Source organism: Centroberyx gerrardi, chromosome 8 (assembly GCF_048128805.1).
Source record: "Centroberyx gerrardi isolate f3 chromosome 8, fCenGer3.hap1.cur.20231027, whole genome shotgun sequence".
NCBI lineage: Eukaryota > Metazoa > Chordata > Actinopteri > Beryciformes > Berycidae > Centroberyx > Centroberyx gerrardi.
In genome coordinates, this window is record NC_136004.1 from 5,907,196 (window position 1) to 5,926,070 (window position 18,875).

An 18,875-nucleotide genomic window follows, 5' to 3' on the forward strand; every position below is an offset into this window, starting at 1 on the left:
TCACAATCAGGATAGTGAGAAGACTGGCATTATCGTCTAAAAGTTCCTACAAAATATGAGATGTTATCTTGCTGATACATTCAAAGCTTAAATGACATTACAGTACATGAACAATACAAGGTGGTGTAGCCACAGGTTTGAGTAGGTGGAGCTTCTCCAGAGAGAGATCCGTTACATTGGCCAGCGCCGACAAAGACAAAGTGTGTCCTCACATGTGACCTCGACCATCTGACATACTGCATCAAAGCTCCTATCTTTGTCTTCGGGCTCTTGGATGGCATGCAGGAGCAGAAAATAGTGGCTAAATGAGTGGCTAAATTTGTGGAAATCAGTTGAATTGGAGGTATCGTGGTGATAGGACACCAAATCAATGCTGAAGTTCACTGTTTCCCAATGTCTCGCCACCCACAAGTACAGAAAAAGCCTGGCGGAAGTCTGCCTCGAAGGCGTACACCACACGGTTCAGCTTTGAATTGGGCCAGCCAAACCACAGAAACGCATCAGATGTTGTCTCCCTGACGCACGAGAGCTGGACAGACTGCGGTAGGGAGGGGTCACACAAGGACAAGTAGAGAGTGCAGAGAGGTAGCCGGCAGCATAAACAGATGGAAAGTGTCTTGAAAACCTTGGTCTCATCCTCCTAACACAGATAGACAATCTCATTCACACCTATGGGCAATTTAGAATCTCCAATCCACCTGTCTTGCATGTCTTTGGACTGTGGGAACGAAACCCAGGCACACTTAGAACATGAAAACTCCACACAGAAAGGACCAGGACTTTCTTGCCATGAGGCCACAGCGCTAAACACTGGGCCACTGTGCCGCCTCATGATCATGATGGCAACTGGTATGTAGAAGCTGATCAGTGAAGAGGCAAAAGCGTAGGTGCGATGCATGCTTGCGTCACATGTCCTCCCTGACTCTGTAGAGATGAAATCCATGGAAGCACCCTGGGCTTTGCGCCAGGTCAGCTGCACAGGAATGAAAGGAGATGAAGATGGAGAGTCCATGCAACACTAATCATGATCAGAACTGCTTGACGTGTCATCATCTTCTCATCGTTGAAGAGGCTGGCAATGACCCAGTAACGATCCAGGCTGATGATTCAAAGGTTGGGGATGAAAGCGGTGGAATGTGATATCAAATGCTGCCCGTACCTCGCAGAAACCTTCAAATGGCCAGAAACCTGCCACCTCCGAGGCATGACAAGTGCCAGAGACATCACAAACACATAGGCCACCTTGGAGAGCAAGGGGCCAAACCTATCCACGGTAAAGCAAACCAAAGGATTCCCTTGGAAAGTGCTCAAGATAAAGAGAAAGAGCACCCAGGCCGCCACAGAGTGAGTTACCAGCCTGAATAATTTGCCTTCACTCTCAGAGTATTTGTCCATGTTCTTCATATCTCTTTGTCTGCAAGTACTCTAAGGAAATACCGCCAGTTAGTTCTGGTCATATGGGTGATAGCTTGCAAGTGAATGCTCTGATGTCCAAATGACTTCAGGAAGCTGTTGGTAAATGCTCTGTCACCCTGATCTATTTCATCCTGCTTCAGACGACCACTGTTCCCTTCGCACTGCACACCACTCTCCTCTTTGCAAGAAAGAATACTCTGCCAAGACTGCACTGCAGAGTCACTAATGATCTATCTGGTTTGTGTTGAGAGGAAACAGGAGGTAAACGGAGGAGGAGAGGACTAGAAGTGAACGGAGAGCAAGTTACAGAAAGCACAAACAGGATTTGGTGTATTTAGTGTATCCCCCACGCACCCGTCACTTAGAGTGAAATACAGAAGAGAAAAGGTTTTAGAGAGGTTCTACCCCAAGCCGTACTAATGTTGCACATGAGGAATGGAAGTGTATGATGGCATAGAATTTATGACTGCTGAGTGATTCATTCATTCATTCAGCCATTCATTCATTTTCATATGTGCGTGTCTGTGTTTAGGGATGCATGGGTGGGCAGTTAGTCATGTTTTATGCGTAATCAGTTGTATATCTCTGATGGGTTTTTTTTGCACAAACTATGTAAACTGAATTATCAATTAGCAAGATATTGATTAAAACGTCACAGCAAATAACGAAAAATCTACACATCATTTTATGTAAGCAGTGCAACATTGTTATAGTTGGCCAAAGTGTGCCTTCATTTGCTACATTATTTGGATGATAATGTCCTGTCCTGTTTGACACAAGGTGGCAGCAAAGTTGAGTCCACTCCAGTTTAAAAGTTAACCCAGTTGCACTAGAGAGTGGTTTAAACACTGTGAGGCTACTTATGAATAACTCTGGTCAGGGTTGTTGTAATTATTTAACCGAGGATTAGCTGTACGGCATATACAGTAAGTTTATAATAAGTTTTTAATAAGTTTCCCACCAAAAAGTGCCACATAGGCCTACAGTGTGAGGGACTAGCAGGCCAAACCCCACCTACCCCTGTCAGTAGAAGTGGTACTAATGCTGCCTTCAAGTACTGTCCGAAATATGACTTGAAATCGTGGAAGCTGTATCAACAATTGATAGTAAAAATGATGGATTTCTTTATCATATATTATTGTTTGGCATTCTATGTAAACAATTAGTGTTCTTGTTTGTTTCTATTTTCAGTCATTATTTACATTTTAATTGTCACATGCTTGTTTTAAAGAATTACATTATATAGTTGTAATTATATCGTTTTGTTTATATTTTTGGTTGTTTGCCTTATGATGATCACCAACTGGAGGTCAAAGTTTACCCACCTTTTTTTTTACCACTGCAGCACTGGTCGTTCATGCGCCCAGAATTCGTATTTCCAATATTTCCGACAGCACGTGAAGGCAGCATCAGTCTGTCCCTCCAAACAGTGATCACCTCTCTTCAGGATCCGCTATTTCCAGGTCCCGGGCCATCGGTGAAGTCATTGTAAAGGTGGGCGGCAGTGGGCATGTTCCAGTGCAACTTTGGGGGAAAGCTTGAGTGAAATTTGCATGGGAGGGAGTGAAAGTTGACGGAGCCACTCAGAGAGACGCAGCTGACTTTGGGCTTTGGGCTTTGGTCGATAGACTTGTACTGGGGGTTGCTTTCAGCCTGTTGCTGCAGCCGGGACCACAGAGTGCTTGAGGGGGATAAATCCTCAGGGGCGAGAAGAAAAGTAAGTAGAAGTAATCGGCAACTTTAAAGTGTCTAAAAATTATTGCGATAATTATTTCAAGAAATTCAAAATTACTCTAATATTGGCATTGGGATTTAGCTATACTGTGTCTATAGTACTACTCAATAGTGACTGTATAGTGATCTTATCCTACTTTATACTATTTTGTATCATCTATGGTATTACTACAGGACTTTCTATGGTTTCATTTTAAAGTTTTACCTTCTAAAATTTATTATGGAATTACTGTAGTTCTTTTTCGTAACGGGACTTGAGGGACAGTTCTGAAACTGTCATGTATGCCAGATTGGCAGAGACAGTCTTGCAACAAGTTTTTACAAAGCATTTCTCTATTGTATAGCCTTGTGGAGGAGATGAACATCACATCATCAGGCCACAGATGCAACATTGATCATGGTTGCTTTATTAGTGCGATGCAATATTCTCAAAACCATTCAAATTCAATGGAAAAGTCATTTGGATTAACTTTTAACTATTGATCTTTCTATTCTTCTTCTTATTATTATTATTATTGGTTAAATGTTCTTTTAAATTGTGTGTTAGTCATAAATGTATGACAAAGGAAGTCACAGAACAGAGAAAGTGCTTCATGTATTTTTTCCTCTGTGGTCTTTGTCTTATTATCTTCAACAGTTCTGTCACCGACTAACCCTTTATGGTGCTTATATCAGACTAAGTGGTCTAATGTTAGCAATGTTAACCTTTTTCTCTATACATTATGCCTATAATTTGCAGTGACGCTTTATAGTGAGTGCTTCAGGAAAGGGCATGGGAAGAGCAGTTGACATTCTTATGACCTGACATTTTGACCTTTGAACCTATGCACAGATCCCCCCCAACAGTAGCTGTGAGTCATGTGTCCAATTCCTATGAAGGTGAAACATGAGTAGAGGACAAAAAAAGGCTTTTCTTCCATCATGATGGGACTGACATTAAGATAATGGCTCCTTAAAAGGGGGTTTCATCCGTATTTTTAAACCTTCCTTGACCTTTCATAATGCAGGATAAAGTGCATGCAGCGTTTGGTTGGAAAAGAAATCCTCATGCAAGAGCCTGTCACATCTTTTACGTTGTAGTTGAGATTATTTTTTGCCATCTGTTGTTTCTGAACCAAAAGGCATCAAAAGGTTTCAAATTTCATGGATTCTGGTTGAGTGAAGTTCTTGACATCTTGTTTTTCACTTAAAGCAAAGGGGAGCCAGAACTTCCTGGATACCTTCCTCTGTTTGATTGGATGTTGCTAAGAGGCTGCAGTTTTGCGAGATTACAAGGTATATTACAAGATAATTACAAGATAAAAGTCCATGTGCGTGGCCTTAGTTGAACTTTTTACACGCATGCTGACCATATTTTTGTAATGACAACATTACTGCTTGGATTTACACAGTCTGAGCAGATCCAGAGCCTGTGGGCTTCATCCCAGCAGCTGGCTGTTCGTTTTGTAATGTGTATGTTTTCAGGCTTGTGCAACCACTGCCACGTTACATTGAGGAAAGTGGAGATCCTGGAGTTGGAGGATCCATTGTCTTGTGCCAGATGTTTTTACACAAAAGCAAAAGCTCTTGGCTATTTAATGTTTCAGTGGTTTGTGAAATACAGCTGTAGATGAGCGAAGGGATAATATCACTCATGCACATTTCTGAAGCATGTTCGGCAGATTGGCTCAGATTCCTGGGAAAAATGTGATTACAGCAGTAATCATGCCTGATCATGCCACTAACTCTTAGTTATGCCAGTCTTTGACCTTCGCTCCTTCACTAGTGATTTATTCATTCTCTTTAAAGGCTTCAAGGGAGACACAGGAGCAGGGGTTTTTCCTTTGGGAGTTTGGTATTACGTCACTCTGCAGGTGTCTGCAGTTTAAGGCTGAAGGCTGTTGAGTCCTGGCTTTCTTTCTATTATTTTCCGAACTTCACTGAAAGAAAACTATTGGCTTATCTTCCACTGACACAAAGCAATTGGTTAAAGTGATAATCTGCAACTTTTTCATGGAAATAAATGTCAGTTTTGCTACTATCTATCACCAATTGATGCCATATAATAGTGATTCAGCGTAAAGCCAGTTCATGAAAGGTTTTAGATCTGCTGTTCTGAACACCTATGTGGAGTCCCTCTTTCCCAGGAAAAATCCTCTGCTGCACAGGAAGCTGATGCATTTTATGTTTACTGAAGCTACATCAGCGGCCTGTTTGGAATAAATAAAAGAAGCTAGAAGAAATACAAGAAGCCGCAGTCTACATTGAGCAGATTACAGTATGTTGGGCCAGTGCCTAACACCAAAGCAATGACTGCTTATCACCGTCGCCAAAATCCAGAAAAACAACAATCTTGCGGATTATCACTTTAAAGTGTAACTAAACTCCAAACCCAAATCTGTGTAAAGCTTGACATCTAATGGTAAAAAGCATTCTACTGAAATTGCCATCTGCTATTGGCTGATCTTTGGTGCCAGGTGATGTCACCTTCTATGGAGTACAGGTGGTCTGACATCACTTGGCACCAAAGATCAGCCAATAGCAGATGGCAATTTTAGTAGCATGCTTTTTACCATTAGGTAGATGTCAGGTTTTACTCAGATTTGGGTTTGGTGTTAAGTTGGTTACTCTTTAATATTCCAAGAGCGATGTCTTTGATGGAAGACATTTTACCCAGCGTACAATTTGTACAACCATTTGAGACACCATACAGTCCCCCAGCGCTGTGATTCCACTGTAATGAACAACCAGTATCGCAGTGAAAAAATATCCGAGACAGCAGCCCAGGAATTTTAATGAGCGTTCTTCTCTTTGTCTATTCTCTTTCACCCTCCGACATGTCTCGTCTCCAGTCAGTTCTGTGACCTCCTACCGCCATGCCGGCCACCCACTATCTGCCCCGCTGCACGGCCGTCCTGTTAGTGCTGCTGGAGCTGGCCCTCGCCCAGTACGAGCACCTGGGTTACCCGCAGGGCTACCTGGAGCCGGAGCAGGAGCAGTATACCGCCCCGCAGCTGTCACCCGACACGCCCAGGATTCAGCTGCGACTGGCGGGAGATAAGCGCAAACACAACGAGGGTCGCGTGGAGGTGTTCTACGATGGCGAGTGGGGCACCGTCTGCGACGACGACTTCTCCATCCACGCCGCTCAGGTGGTGTGCCGCGAACTGGGCTACGTGGAGGCCATCTCATGGTCACCGTCCTCTAAGTATGGGAAAGGAGAAGGTAGGTTGATGTTTCATAATGTTCGTGATTGGGTTTGACCATTATGGGATGGGATTTTGAAGTCCGGTACCGATATTTTTGGGTTTCAGCTGTCGATAGCCGATTTTCAATATATTTACATTTGACCAAATTGGAAGTTTTCAGTGCAGAATTGTATTGTTGTCAGGGTGGAAAAACCTCTGAAACAGCATTTAGACCATCATGGGACACTAAAACTCTCCATTGAATCCCAGGATAATGCGTATAATAATCATACTTCATAGACAACCAGTGTAGTATTGATATGTAATCAGTCAAATTGCATCATATCCATCATATCAAAGGTGAATGACACTGACTGGACGATATCTGATTTTTAATAGAAGGCCAATATCAGCCCAATACATTGGCAAAATCATATATTGGTCTAACCCAAGTTCAAGATCATTCATTATATGAGTCATGATATAATTAACTAATAGGAATCTGGTTGATGGTTGATGCTCTACAATGCTCAGGATTTACTTTAACTTGAAGACCTCTAAATTATCGTTATTTACATTTAGCAAGACATGCTCTTCAAGAACTATTTTTTGTGATGGCTGGAGGACAGCAGGGCCATTTGCTGCCAGTTCTTAAATTGCTAGTATAACCTTCCAGAGAAAGCCTCTTGTCCTTTCTCACTGCCACTGTTAAAGTGAAATATTCCTCCCTATGGAAGCTCTGATGCATCCACAGTGAGCTGAGCTTGTCCTCTGCTTTATCAGGACGCATCTGGTTTGACAATGTCCACTGCACCGGCAAAGAGAAGACCTTAGCGCTGTGCCCCTCCAATGGGATCGGCGTGTCCGACTGCAAGCACACTGAAGATGTTGGCGTGGTGTGCAGTGACAAGAGGATCCCAGGATTTAAATTTATCAACACGCTGCCTAACCATGTGGAGGTAAGCCATGAACACCTTTCACCCTCAATAGTTAGTCATTTTGCACAATTCATCAGTTTAACAAAAAGCAGCATCCTTATACAAAGGTGTACGAATGTTCTAAGAAAAGTGTTAAGCAGAATCTAAGCACTTTTTAGCCCAACACAAATACCCTTGTAGACCTTTTGGTTCAAGCTGTTGTCGATGGATGTCTTTTTACTATTGGCCAGAAGAACATTTGTTTCTCGACACCTTGTCAACTCACAGCTCTCAACTCACAACTTTCCTTCTGTTTTATTTTTAGTTATTTTGTTCACACACTGCATTTAATATCTGGTTGCTGAAATGTCTCCAACATTCATGAAAAGGGATCTGTCTTCCAAACCCCAAACTTCCAAATTATTCATTCAAATCTCAACCTACATGCTAGTAAGGTTGTGGCTTACTAGTTGGTATTTAAATAAAACTCTTTCTTGGTTTATGGACAATAGCAATTCTGCACCAAACAGTTGGAGTCAATGAACCGTTCCAACATTCTATCTTAATAATAGTCCTTTGTAAATAGCCTGCAGTTTGTGCAAGTGTGTCGGAGAAAGTGAAGTTAAACTGGTAATTTTGAGGTGTTGCACTCATAACTGTCAGTGTTGTCTCGCTGGACTTTTTAAAGACCCCGCTGTGCAGCCCTTTGTGGGCCGGCCAATAAGCCCTAAGCTAATTGCCACCAAAGGCAGAATGTTATCTTTCTGCTCACTGTGCAGGCCTCATTAATTCACATTCCAATGTTATGAGCAAACTGCAGACCAGAACTAACTCTCTCTCACTCTCTGTCTCTCTCTCTTTCTCTCTCTCGCCCTCTCCCCTCTCTCTCTCTGGAGAGTTTAAAAACTCGTATCTTATTCTCCATTTTCAGAATGCCTTCAAAACATGTGTGGACAGCGCAGCAAAGTTTTTTTCCCCCCCCTTTCCAAAGGACTGGCAGGGCTTAGGGTGGTTATGCTTGGCTCGAGTTGAAAGACTATCCATTTAATCACTGAGCTTGTCTGATGGACCGGTTGTGACTGCGGAGTGTTACGAGTTCGATTCGAATCTTCCCACCGCTATAAAGCTGCGTAGCGGGAACGGACGCATCTCGTCGGCTTCCTCTGCGGAGGTCTAGAGAGACAAAAGTCAGCAAAGATTACGATTCTCCGGAGAGCGCGGCTGGAGGGGTCTAGACGTCTGGAGTCGTGTCTCCAGCTGGGATAGTAACTGAAAAAAAACAAAAAAAAACGGACTCAGCTTTTCCATTCACTAAGAGGGGACACGTGGGCTCCCACTGTGTAAAACACTGCCAGGCCCGCCACCACACAGCACAGGCCCGGCCTTATCATCTGGAAGTGGTAATCCGGTGACTCACCCGGGCACATTTTGGTGTGTAATGGCAGCCATGACGACATATTGTTGGGGTTTTGCGGTTCAGGACGATTAGGATTTTGGAGTGCATTAAGAGGCACTGTGGCCCTCTCATAGTGTGGTGCAGGTGATGAAAACTTGAGTACAATGGGCAGCCAGTCAACCGCAAAGGAAATACCCAGCGAGTGAGCTAAGAGAGGTGAAACGTGAAGCCTTGCATACACGTGTTGCTGACCTTTGACACTGGAGTCCAGATTCCACTGTGAGGGCTTTGTCTCCTCGCATTGTTGAAATGAAAGAAGAGGTGTCGCTTTTTAAGGCAGGCTTTGCTTTCCGGCGTTTCTTCCAAATTGACCAAGATCTATAAGTAGAACGGCAGAAAATAGGCCGCTTGCTCCATAAGTCGTTCTTTTGTGGTCTGCGGCGTTTAGGGGTTTGTATGGATTTCAGTTATATTTAGCATTGTGTCCCAGTCGACCGGACAGTAAACAACACAGAGTGACACCCAGTGTTCAGACTGCTTCTCTGGAATATTTACTGTGGCGTTTCTTCTGTGTTTATTTATATTTCTGTCTTGCTCTGAGGAAATCTGCCTTCCCCTCAACAGTTCAGTTTATGTAGCAGTGGCTAAAGGGGATTTCTGAGGTCTGACCTGTGATCACGCACATGCATTACATTCCACCTCAGACCCATTTCAACATTAAGAAATTCCTGGGTTTATGAAATGTGGTTCTTGGCGGTGCCCGTTTCCGTGCTGGTATAGCAGCTCCACTCATTTATCAATGCAGACTTTATGTGAACAGCGATGCAGTCATATTTCTCTATGAAGTATCGCAGATTCATTAAAGGCAACACTGAACAAGGGCCAAAAAGACAAGTTAAAAGCATTTGAAAAGCAGCCTATGAAGGAGGCACATTCATAGTTGTTTGACTTTGTGGGAAAATGTCAACTGTTGTGGAGCATTATAGCAATCAGCCCGAGAATGGAGGATTATAGAAGTGACTATCAGCAGTGTAGCAAGTCTAGAGAGCCGTAATTAGGGCTGGAGAATGGAAAATGATACACATCGGTGCTGCAGCCGTTTTTGGTACCAATATCATCACTTTTAAGCTATCAAAAGCTCTTGAAAGGTAAATAAAATGGTTTACAATGATGGATTCTTACGACGGGTCTGATCTGCTTCCGTTTAGAAAGGCAATTGCATAGTGAAATATGATACCATTCTAGATTCAGTCTATTTATCGAAACATCTTCAGTGATACCCAGCTTAAAGAGGAACTAAATCCCAAACCTGAAGCTGTGATGAAGCCTGACACCTAATGGTGAAAAGTAGGGTACTGAGCTGGCCATCTGCTATTGGCTGGTCTTTGTCACCACCAGTTGTACTCTATAGAAGGTGACATCACCTGGCACAAAGACCAGCCAATAGCAGATGGCCAGTTCAGTACCCTACTTTTCACCATTAGGTGTCAGGCTTCACCACAGATATGGGTGGGGTTTAGTTACTCTTTAAGGTGTAATCGTAGTTCATCAAGAAAAATTTGGTGGCGATAACAGATGCCTATGGGCCAGGTGTCGTCCCGCTTTGCTGTATATACCTCCAATAGTTTTCTCTCTTGTTTTGAGGAACCTTCCCGGGGCGTCATGCCGGGACAGGTAATGATGAACAAGATGGAGTGATTACGGGGCTTAACGGAGCCAAACCTCTCCTCTCTCTCGGCGTTTTTATACTGCTGCAACTTTCCTCTCCATTTTCTCTCTTCTTCTTCATCTTCTTTCCTCTCTGTCTTGCTCTCGTAAGTATTTTACAAGGAGCCATGAAGTCACCCCAAGCAGAGTTTACAGCGCTCATTTTCTCTCTCTTTAGTCAGTTTTTCCTCTGAGGCCTAAAGGTCAAATCATCCACTTTCCCCTCCGTAAACCTCCAACCATGTCGTGGTGGGACGCCATAAATTGCCTTGTCAGCCCTCAGCACTTTGGCACCGTGAACTTGGCTTAATATATAACTGTCATTTGTGCCACGATCTTAAATTGATTTTCAACTATTTAATTAGCTTCCACACGGCCGATATTTCTGCGGCTGTGTAAGAGTTTTCGCCCCCGAGGCGCTGCATTCCCACAACGCAACACCGTCGGATGTTTACCCTTTGGAAATTCACGTTCTAAAATTAAGCACTTCACATCGGACAACAGTGTGAATGGAGGATCTCACTTGAGGCAGAGGCTGCTTTCACAGACTGTGATTTTATGTTACAGTGAGACACACTAGGTTTGTTTTTCACCATGTTCAGACAGCAGGCAAATCTGATTTGTGTTTCAAATCTGGTCTTTAAGTCTGACCGCATTTTCTGTCCAACAACTCTGTGTGCAGCAACAAGCTAGTATCCTGACTGTTTTTTATAAGGCATTTTCCAGTCGCGGTACGGAACGCATATGTCACACAAAGCAATTGTTAGCTATGCCATGTTGCTGAGGAGCCATGAAACCTCTTCATTTGTCCAGGTTCCACTATTCTGTTGCTGCTTCTCCTCCATGTTTGTTGTTCTCTGCTCTTCTTATCACAACATGTGACGTCAAATTCATGTTGTGTTGTGTGATGGAAAAAAAACACTTGAAATCCAGAGATGCCATTTGAACCACATTTCAAACTACCCATGAATGTGGTTTAAATCTGATCTGAAAAGATCGGATTCCATGTTTTGCTGTCCAGACATTGGAAAAATCACATTGCTTGTCTGAACATAGCATTTGATTCAGGCTATAAATATGTATATGTCTGTGATTATGTTGGGGATTATTTGTACAAGGACAAATACAGTACAACCACAATGACATATTGCAAGAAACTGTTCTGTGTGATGCACCGCAGTTTTTTAGCAAATGTTACCCAGTTTTCAGTATCCGTCCTTGGTGCAGGTTGGTGCAGTATATGTGCATGGGGGTTACTTTGGGCTCTGTCTGTACCAGCAGCAACCCTCTGACTAGTAGATGGCTTATCTAACCTGCCATTGATGTACATACAGTATAGAGAAGACCGACTAAGTGAGAAAAACACACCAGCAAGATTCTCAGTGCATTGAGTCCCATTCAGAACACATAAGTTTAGATCATCTGTAAATCAAATCTAAACATCTATTTTACATTTTTGTTGGTGTGTCACAATTTAACTTTGTCATCTCTAACATATTTGGTTGATTTTGCCATCAACAGACTGTACAATGGTAAGAACTGCTTACTTTGTTATACAATGCTGTTAGGCATAAAGCGATACACCCCTGGGTGTAACTTCATATTCCACGTTATGATGTCAGTCAAAGTTCTTATGCCTTATAAAAGTTGTTAATTTCCGTTTAATCATCGTCCTCTTTCTGCAAAGGTAAATGAGGACAAAACAAAACATCTGTTTTCAATTTGTTAACAAAAGCTCTTTAATGGACTTTAAAGGAGCAATTGCACAGCAGTGTGCAGCACATGACATTCACTCTGTTCTATAAACACTATCTCAGGAAACAGATAATCATCAATTTGTGCTGCGGCTTGTGGAATAATCAGCTCTCAACTAAGACTGGTTAGGGGCTTGAATCGAATATGTGTTCTCAAATCACATGCTAGGAGTGGTGACTAGAAAAAATGTTGTCAACAAAGATATCCTAAATGAAATGTGTACCTGGAAATACATGTAGGCTGACTTGAACTTCTCAAAGATTATTTTGATAGTATGGCCCGGTTTCTGGGTATTTTCTCCAGATTTTGATTTGGAAGAGTGTCGTTCAAGGTCTCTATTGGAACCATATGCTTCTAAGTTCCAGCATGCACTTTATTTTTGCTGGCAAAAGTACACTCCAGCACTGTGCTGTGTGGAGGAGTTATGAAGTCACAATTTGGCCACAAAATTTTGTGAATTTCTGTGGATTCGATGCCAGACAACCACCCTGAATCTGAACTGAAAAAGTAGTACGTTCTCGCTTAGCCTTTCTTCCAGACTCGGGTAATATAAGGCAATCAAATCTATAGCTCAATATACACAGGAGTGCATTTATGTTTTACATTTTAGGCATTTAGATGATGCTCTTGTAGTCTGACCTAGGCCTTAATTGAGAATGGGGTTGTTAGGGTTTTAATCAAAGGAGGGTCACGTTTGTTTAGTTGATTAATTAAAAGGAGTTTTTAAAACGTTATTTCCCAAAAATTCTAAGGTCATTGTAATAATATTCATGGGTACGTATTGTTCTGCTTTGATAAAAAACTAGATATAAAGAGTAGTTTGCATGAAGGCGTATATTTGCAGGGGGAGAATAATGTGGGACTGGTAGTTTTGCAGGTTTTTCAAATAAACTCACCAATTGATTAGTCGATAAAATCCCTATACTCTTAGTGAAGGATTTCACTAGTTGGGGACAGGCCTAACCAGGAGTGGTGAATCCTCATTTGATTTGATTCATAGCTTGTTCCCCAGCATAAGTTTTTAGTTTTATTTATGTCCTGTGGTCTGTAGACAAGCTGGCATTAAATCACTTTAGGACAACCATATTTTAGTCGTAACTAAGTCATGGCAGCCAGTGTTTTGGTCAAACCGAAAAGTCGAGATGCCGAGACTCATTTATGGGTGATTCCAGCAAATTACATTCAACACAATATCCTCATCTGGTTCTGATCAATGGCTTCAAGCTGCCATGTACCAAAACACTCCCTTTGACCCAGTGTATAGTCATTTCATAGTACAGCCAGGGACGAGTTATGTCAGAACTCACTTCGCTCACTTCTCCGAGTTAAGAGGAATCACATCCAGTGCTAACCACCACTATTCTCATGAGAGTGTAAATGCATTCCCAGTGTGCAGATCCACTGTTTCCTCACCATTTCCAGCTGCTAATTTCATGTTACATGACAGCTGCAGTGTTTTACCACTTGCACCTATGGCTCCTGCTGGAGAAAAAGCTTCCTACACATCGGAACGTCAGTAAAAGTATGGAAAAACAAGTTTGGGAAGAGATTACACTAAAAAAGTATAGTGCCGTAGTTAGCAGCTGACAGAAATTATACTTCTGTGGTTTAAGCCAGTTTAACATAGTTTGTTTAACACTTAAACTATGTTACCCCCTTAATGCTGTTATCCTCCTGTTGAGTACAAACTCAGCTACAAGTGTATCTTATCAGAAAGTCAGGTCAATAGACCAGTGGTTCTCAACGTGGGGTCCGGGGCCCACCAGGGGTCCTTGAAGGGAGTTCCAGGGGGTCCCCAACAAACTGAAGAATCGTTAAACTTCACCATTACTCATTTACAAGAAGTTAACACAATTAGAGAATGTAGAAGAATGACTGTTTTGATCATAGTTTCACTGTTATCTCTCTACCTACAATACAGATAGTCATGGGATTCTGGGCAAAATCATATCTAACAACAAAAATATTCTGAGATTTGGGTCCGAGAGACAAAATCTCATCAAATGGGGGTCTGTGGCCCTGATGTGGACTCAATTTGGGTCCTTGATATGAAAAAGGTTGAGAATCACTGCAATAGACTATAGCTGCTAGTTTAGAAACTCACAGAAATGTATTGAAAATGCACTCAGAGTGAAAACTTTTTTTTTTACAAACAACAGGTTGTTGAAGTCAGGAGAAACCATGGGATTTTTCAAACAGAAAAACGTGTAGGAAGCGTGGGAGTATAGTTTCCGTGAATAAGAGGTGAGTTGCGACAGACCTGGGGCCTCTTCACCTCTTTCGGTAGAACTCATCCCACTAATGGCTTTTCCATCTGCGCCACCTTTCCGTCTCAGACGAGCGGAGCGGGAAAGGCCCCTTCCCCGGAGTGCGGCCAAACAAGAGGCATATGTTCGAAAAACTCGTGTCCATTTTTGTCCATTTTTGGACTGAACCCGAAACTGGAAATAAATTAAGAGAAATTAAATGCATGGGAAAGGAAAAGAGGAGGGGGGGGCGGATGAGGAGGACGGTTCTCATCCACCGACCTCGAAAACAAATTAAAAGTGAACCGTTTTTGTATTTTTGAGACTCTTCTGCAAAAGTACGGAGCAGTGACTCTTCGAGATATATACATAAGCATAAGCCAGGGGCATTTTTGGCAGGGAAATTGTTTATCTCGCACAGACCCGGGGTCAGTCTGGGAGAGGGAAAGGGTAGAGTGTGTTTTTCTGTGTTTATCAGACATTCAATCTGAAGTTTGGAGTGCAGTCATGTTCGCAGTGATCTTTGTCAGCAGCCCCGGTGTCTTGTTTGGGTTGACTGCTGTTCGGAGGAGCTTGTTGGCTGCATGTTTAGCCACAGATCTGGATTTAGTTGCACATTCAACTCTCTTCCTATTGAATTCGAAGACATCGCCTTACAACTTTTGGCTCCGGCTTGTTTTTTCTTGTGCGTCTGCTATCCAGACAAGGTCACCACCACCACATCTCCTGTCATTATTCTGTTCCATGATTTCAGCCTTCATTCAGTTCTACATCCTCTACAATCCGGACCTCTCTGCTTCTGACCAGAATGGTTAATGTGGTTATCTTTGGGAGAAAATAGTAGGGGGATAGGAAGACTGATGATTTGCAGTTTTCAGTGTGGTGGCATCTGCCCTTCCCTGGAGGCAAATGCCAATTTAGGAAACCCTCCCTTTTCATTATTTGATGCCTAGGTCTTCGCTTCTTTTTGGCTGCGTATGATACGCGTCTGTACCAGCCCATCTGCTGAGCAAAGCGTCCCATCCACCACCCCCCTCTTCCCCCAGCCGGACTGAGCTCCCTCCCCCTCGGCCGGCGCTGTCACGTAGCACAAGAATGTGGGTTTGGTCTATGGGAGAGAAATCTGTTTATTTAATCCCTGCAAAGAGTCGGGGAGGAAAAGTCTCCGAGTCCATTTTTTGACAGGCTGTCACCGCCTGTGAGCAAGTATTGATCGAGTTACGCTCAGGCGCTCAGAGGAGCCGTTCACTTTAACAAGTATTTATGTGCTCCTCTCTTCTGTGCTCGCATTGATATACCAGTCATCCTTGATAAGAGCTTTTGAATGTGCAGATTAAAGAAATGGATGGAAGATTGGCTTTTACCCATTAAGTGATGAGAACACAGACACCAAAATCATCCATGTGTCCCCGGTAGATCGATGGATCTGGTGCCCCATGCTTCAGCAAACACTATGTTGAGTGATAGTAGGCTCTATGCTAACACTTTAGCAAACACTATGTTGAGTGATAGTAGTTTGACGAACATTATCTCAAAAGGAAGAAAATGAGAGCTTGTAGCAGCTCTAAAGCTAAATGGTAAGTAATCTTAAATGATATGGGACAGAGTCTGGCAGTTTTGTGTACAGGAATAATTAAATCTAGGCTACATGAAATATGATACAAAAATAACATACTGTTTTGAATTAGCATGTGATTACTTTCCCTTTTTCCATTGGAAGTGAAGGTGGTGGGCGATGGGAGACTGTGCTCACCTGAAATAGTTCAAAAAATAAACCTGGCTACATCAACTAATGGAATTAATATTTAACTTTTAAAAGAAACATTAATCTACAGGCCATATAATAAAAACCTCTAACAACTTTTTATTACTTACAGGTCAGTCTTCTTACTTTGGATAATGCTAGTTCCTACTATCACTCAACATAGTGTAGCATGTTAAAGTGTTAGCATGGAGCCTACTATCACTCAACATAGTGTAGCATGTTAAAGTGTTAGCATGGAGCCTACTATCACTCAACATAGTGTAGCATGTTAAAGTGTTAGCATGGAGCCTACTATCACTCAACATAGTGTAGCATGCTAAAGTGTTAGCATGGAGCCTACTATCACTCAACATAGTGTAGCATGCTAAAGTGTTAGCATGGAGCCTACTATCACTCAACATAGTGTAGCATGTTAAAGTGTTAGCATGGAGCCTACTATCACTCAACATAGTGTAGCATGCTAAAGTGTTAGCATGGAGCCTACTATCACTCAACATAGTGTAGCATGCTAAAGTGTTAGCATGGAGCCTACTATCACTCAACATAGTGTAGCATGCTAAAGTGTTAGCATGGAGCCTACTATCACTCAACATAGTGTAGCATGTTAAAGTGTTAGCATGGAGCCTACTATCACTCAACATAGTGTAGCATGTTAAAGTGTTAGCATGGAGCCTACTATCACTCAACATAGTGTAGCATGCTAAAGTGTTAGCATGGAGCTGTGGAGCCAATCATCTACTGGGGACACATGGATGATTTTGGTGTCTTATGTTCTTATCACTTAACAGGTAAGTTAACAGGATAATATCCAAAAATCCTGGTGTATTCCTTTAAAGACACCATCACAGAAGTGTCTTTTTGCCTTCTGTTTAAACATTCCTCTGCTATACAAGTCTCTTTCTCCAAGGTGTATTTAGTCGAGTTGGAACATTTGGGGGAAAAAAAGGTCACGGCACGGGCTTAAACACCTCCCACTGCACGTGCACTCACAATGCTGTGTTTGTGCATTTTCCTTTACCGACTGCTTTCCAGCGACACCCACTAAAATGTGTTGCATGTGTTTCCATGGAAACCGTGTGATTCTGTTAGTTCAAAAGCCAAAAACAGTTGCAGTGCAGCCAGTCAGGGTGTTTTGCATTAACAAGGTGCTTCACTGTAAAACTGTTTGGGTAAACTGTAGGAGGTTTACAAGAGATGCACACAGAGCTCAGCGGCTGTGGTTGGAGTTTGGACAGGGAGGTGAGGGCCTTTGATTTGCACATTATGTAACATGGGAAATGCAAATTCCAGACAGATGTGATGTATAGCCTGTTTACCCTTCAGAAGATGGAAGAGATCCGTCTAGCCGGAGTCATTTAGAAGATGCAAGGTCTCTATAGACCTTGGCTGGCTGATGCCATGCAAAACTAATGTATTTATTCCTGTCAACATATATGTCAAAAATATATATATATAAAAATGACCCAAAACAATATTTAAAATATATACTGTATACAAATTTGAAAATATTTAAACATATACGCACATATGTGTTCTTACATATCAGTAAGGTACACACACACACACACACACACACACACACACACATACATATGTATCACTGCTGTCATGGAAAAACTATCAAACAATCCAATTTTGATGAGCATGACATTTGGGCCCATGGAAAACGCAAAAAAAAAATTCAAAACGCATGATAATATTTTAGAAATGCATTGAAAATTCATTGAAAATGAGGAGGTTTTCTCAGTTATGACAAAATAGACTTTTTGAAGACAGAATATTTGGTTCTGAGAGCATCAATATGTATATACATAGGTAAGGCAAACTTTATTTATATAGCACATTTCATACATAAGGCAAATTCAATGTGCTTCACATAAAACACAACAAATACAGAATTTGTCAGGTAAAATGACATTATCAACTCATAAAATGACATTAAAAAGAAAGAAACATACACATACACTGTACATGTGTGTGTGTGTGAGAGGTGGACCTCAAAGAGTACTTTCTTCACGACTTCTAATCACAGGTGCTCCTTTGTTTCTTGTTCACAGAACCTCAACATTCAAGTGGAGGACGTACGCATCCGAGCCATCCTGTCGTCTTACCGCAAGCGGATCCCCGTGACAGAGGGCTACGTGGAGGTCAAGGACGGCGGTAAATGGAAGCAGATCTGCAACTCCGAGTGGAGCCAGCTGAACAGCAGGGTCATCTGTGGCATGTTCGGCTTCCCCGGGGAGAGGAAGTACAATGCCAGAGTCTACAAGTGAGTGTTCCCCGTATGTGTGGTCCAGTGTAGGTTTTTAGAGTTTGAGTCCCCCTGGGGGGCGTTTTGGGAAAATGTGCCCACCGAATGCATGTTGTGACTCAGTGGGTGCTTTGTAGGGGTAATGGCAAAACGTGCTTCCAGTCCAGAGTTGGCAGATGGTCAACTCTGATTTGGTTTTTCCCCCATTTCTTTACCACACCCGCAAATTAGTCCCTGCATCTTAACCAGTCTGTGCTTCACCCTCATCCTGCGCTGGTGCATCACGAAAATAAAGTAGGTCTGGCTACGTGTGTCTAACAAATACATCATCGGCTTATTTGCTATACCAGCAAAGAGCAGGGCCTTAATACATGCTTCTTAGAAGATTGTGACCTCAGATTTATACGGTTCCATATTGGTCCAAAATGGACAAAAAACATCTTCTCAAACTTCTCAAATGTCTTCACATGTGGCTGAATTTTTTATATTTTCTGAAAATGTGTACTGCAGTAAGTGGGTAA

The 18,875-nt window shown here is 42.3% G+C and overlaps 2 protein-coding genes across 3 annotated transcripts in view; one reads left to right on the top strand and one right to left on the bottom strand.

The window, feature by feature from the left end:
* Positions 1-367: 367 nt before the first annotated feature.
* drd7 (dopamine receptor D7) lies at positions 368-1,404 on the bottom strand. The gene is given in 5 exon segments (XM_071911513.1): positions 368-538; positions 812-990; positions 993-1,135; positions 1,137-1,200; positions 1,203-1,404. Coding segments are annotated over 5 exon segments (759 nt in total).
* A 1,546-nt stretch (positions 1,405-2,950) lies between these two features.
* The window catches only part of loxl2b (lysyl oxidase-like 2b), a 36,116-nt gene continuing 20,191 nt past the window's right edge, over positions 2,951-18,875 (top strand). For both annotated transcript variants that reach the window (XR_011785098.2, XM_071911516.2), the window contains exons 1-4: positions 2,951-3,133; positions 5,986-6,354; positions 7,101-7,276; positions 18,161-18,372. Coding sequence is in view for 1 of the 2 variants with exons in the window: in XM_071911516.2 (XP_071767617.1) it covers positions 6,006-6,354; positions 7,101-7,276; positions 18,161-18,372 (737 nt within the window). In the remaining variant the exon portion in view is untranslated. The remainder of the gene's footprint in view (positions 3,134-5,985; positions 6,355-7,100; positions 7,277-18,160; positions 18,373-18,875) is intronic.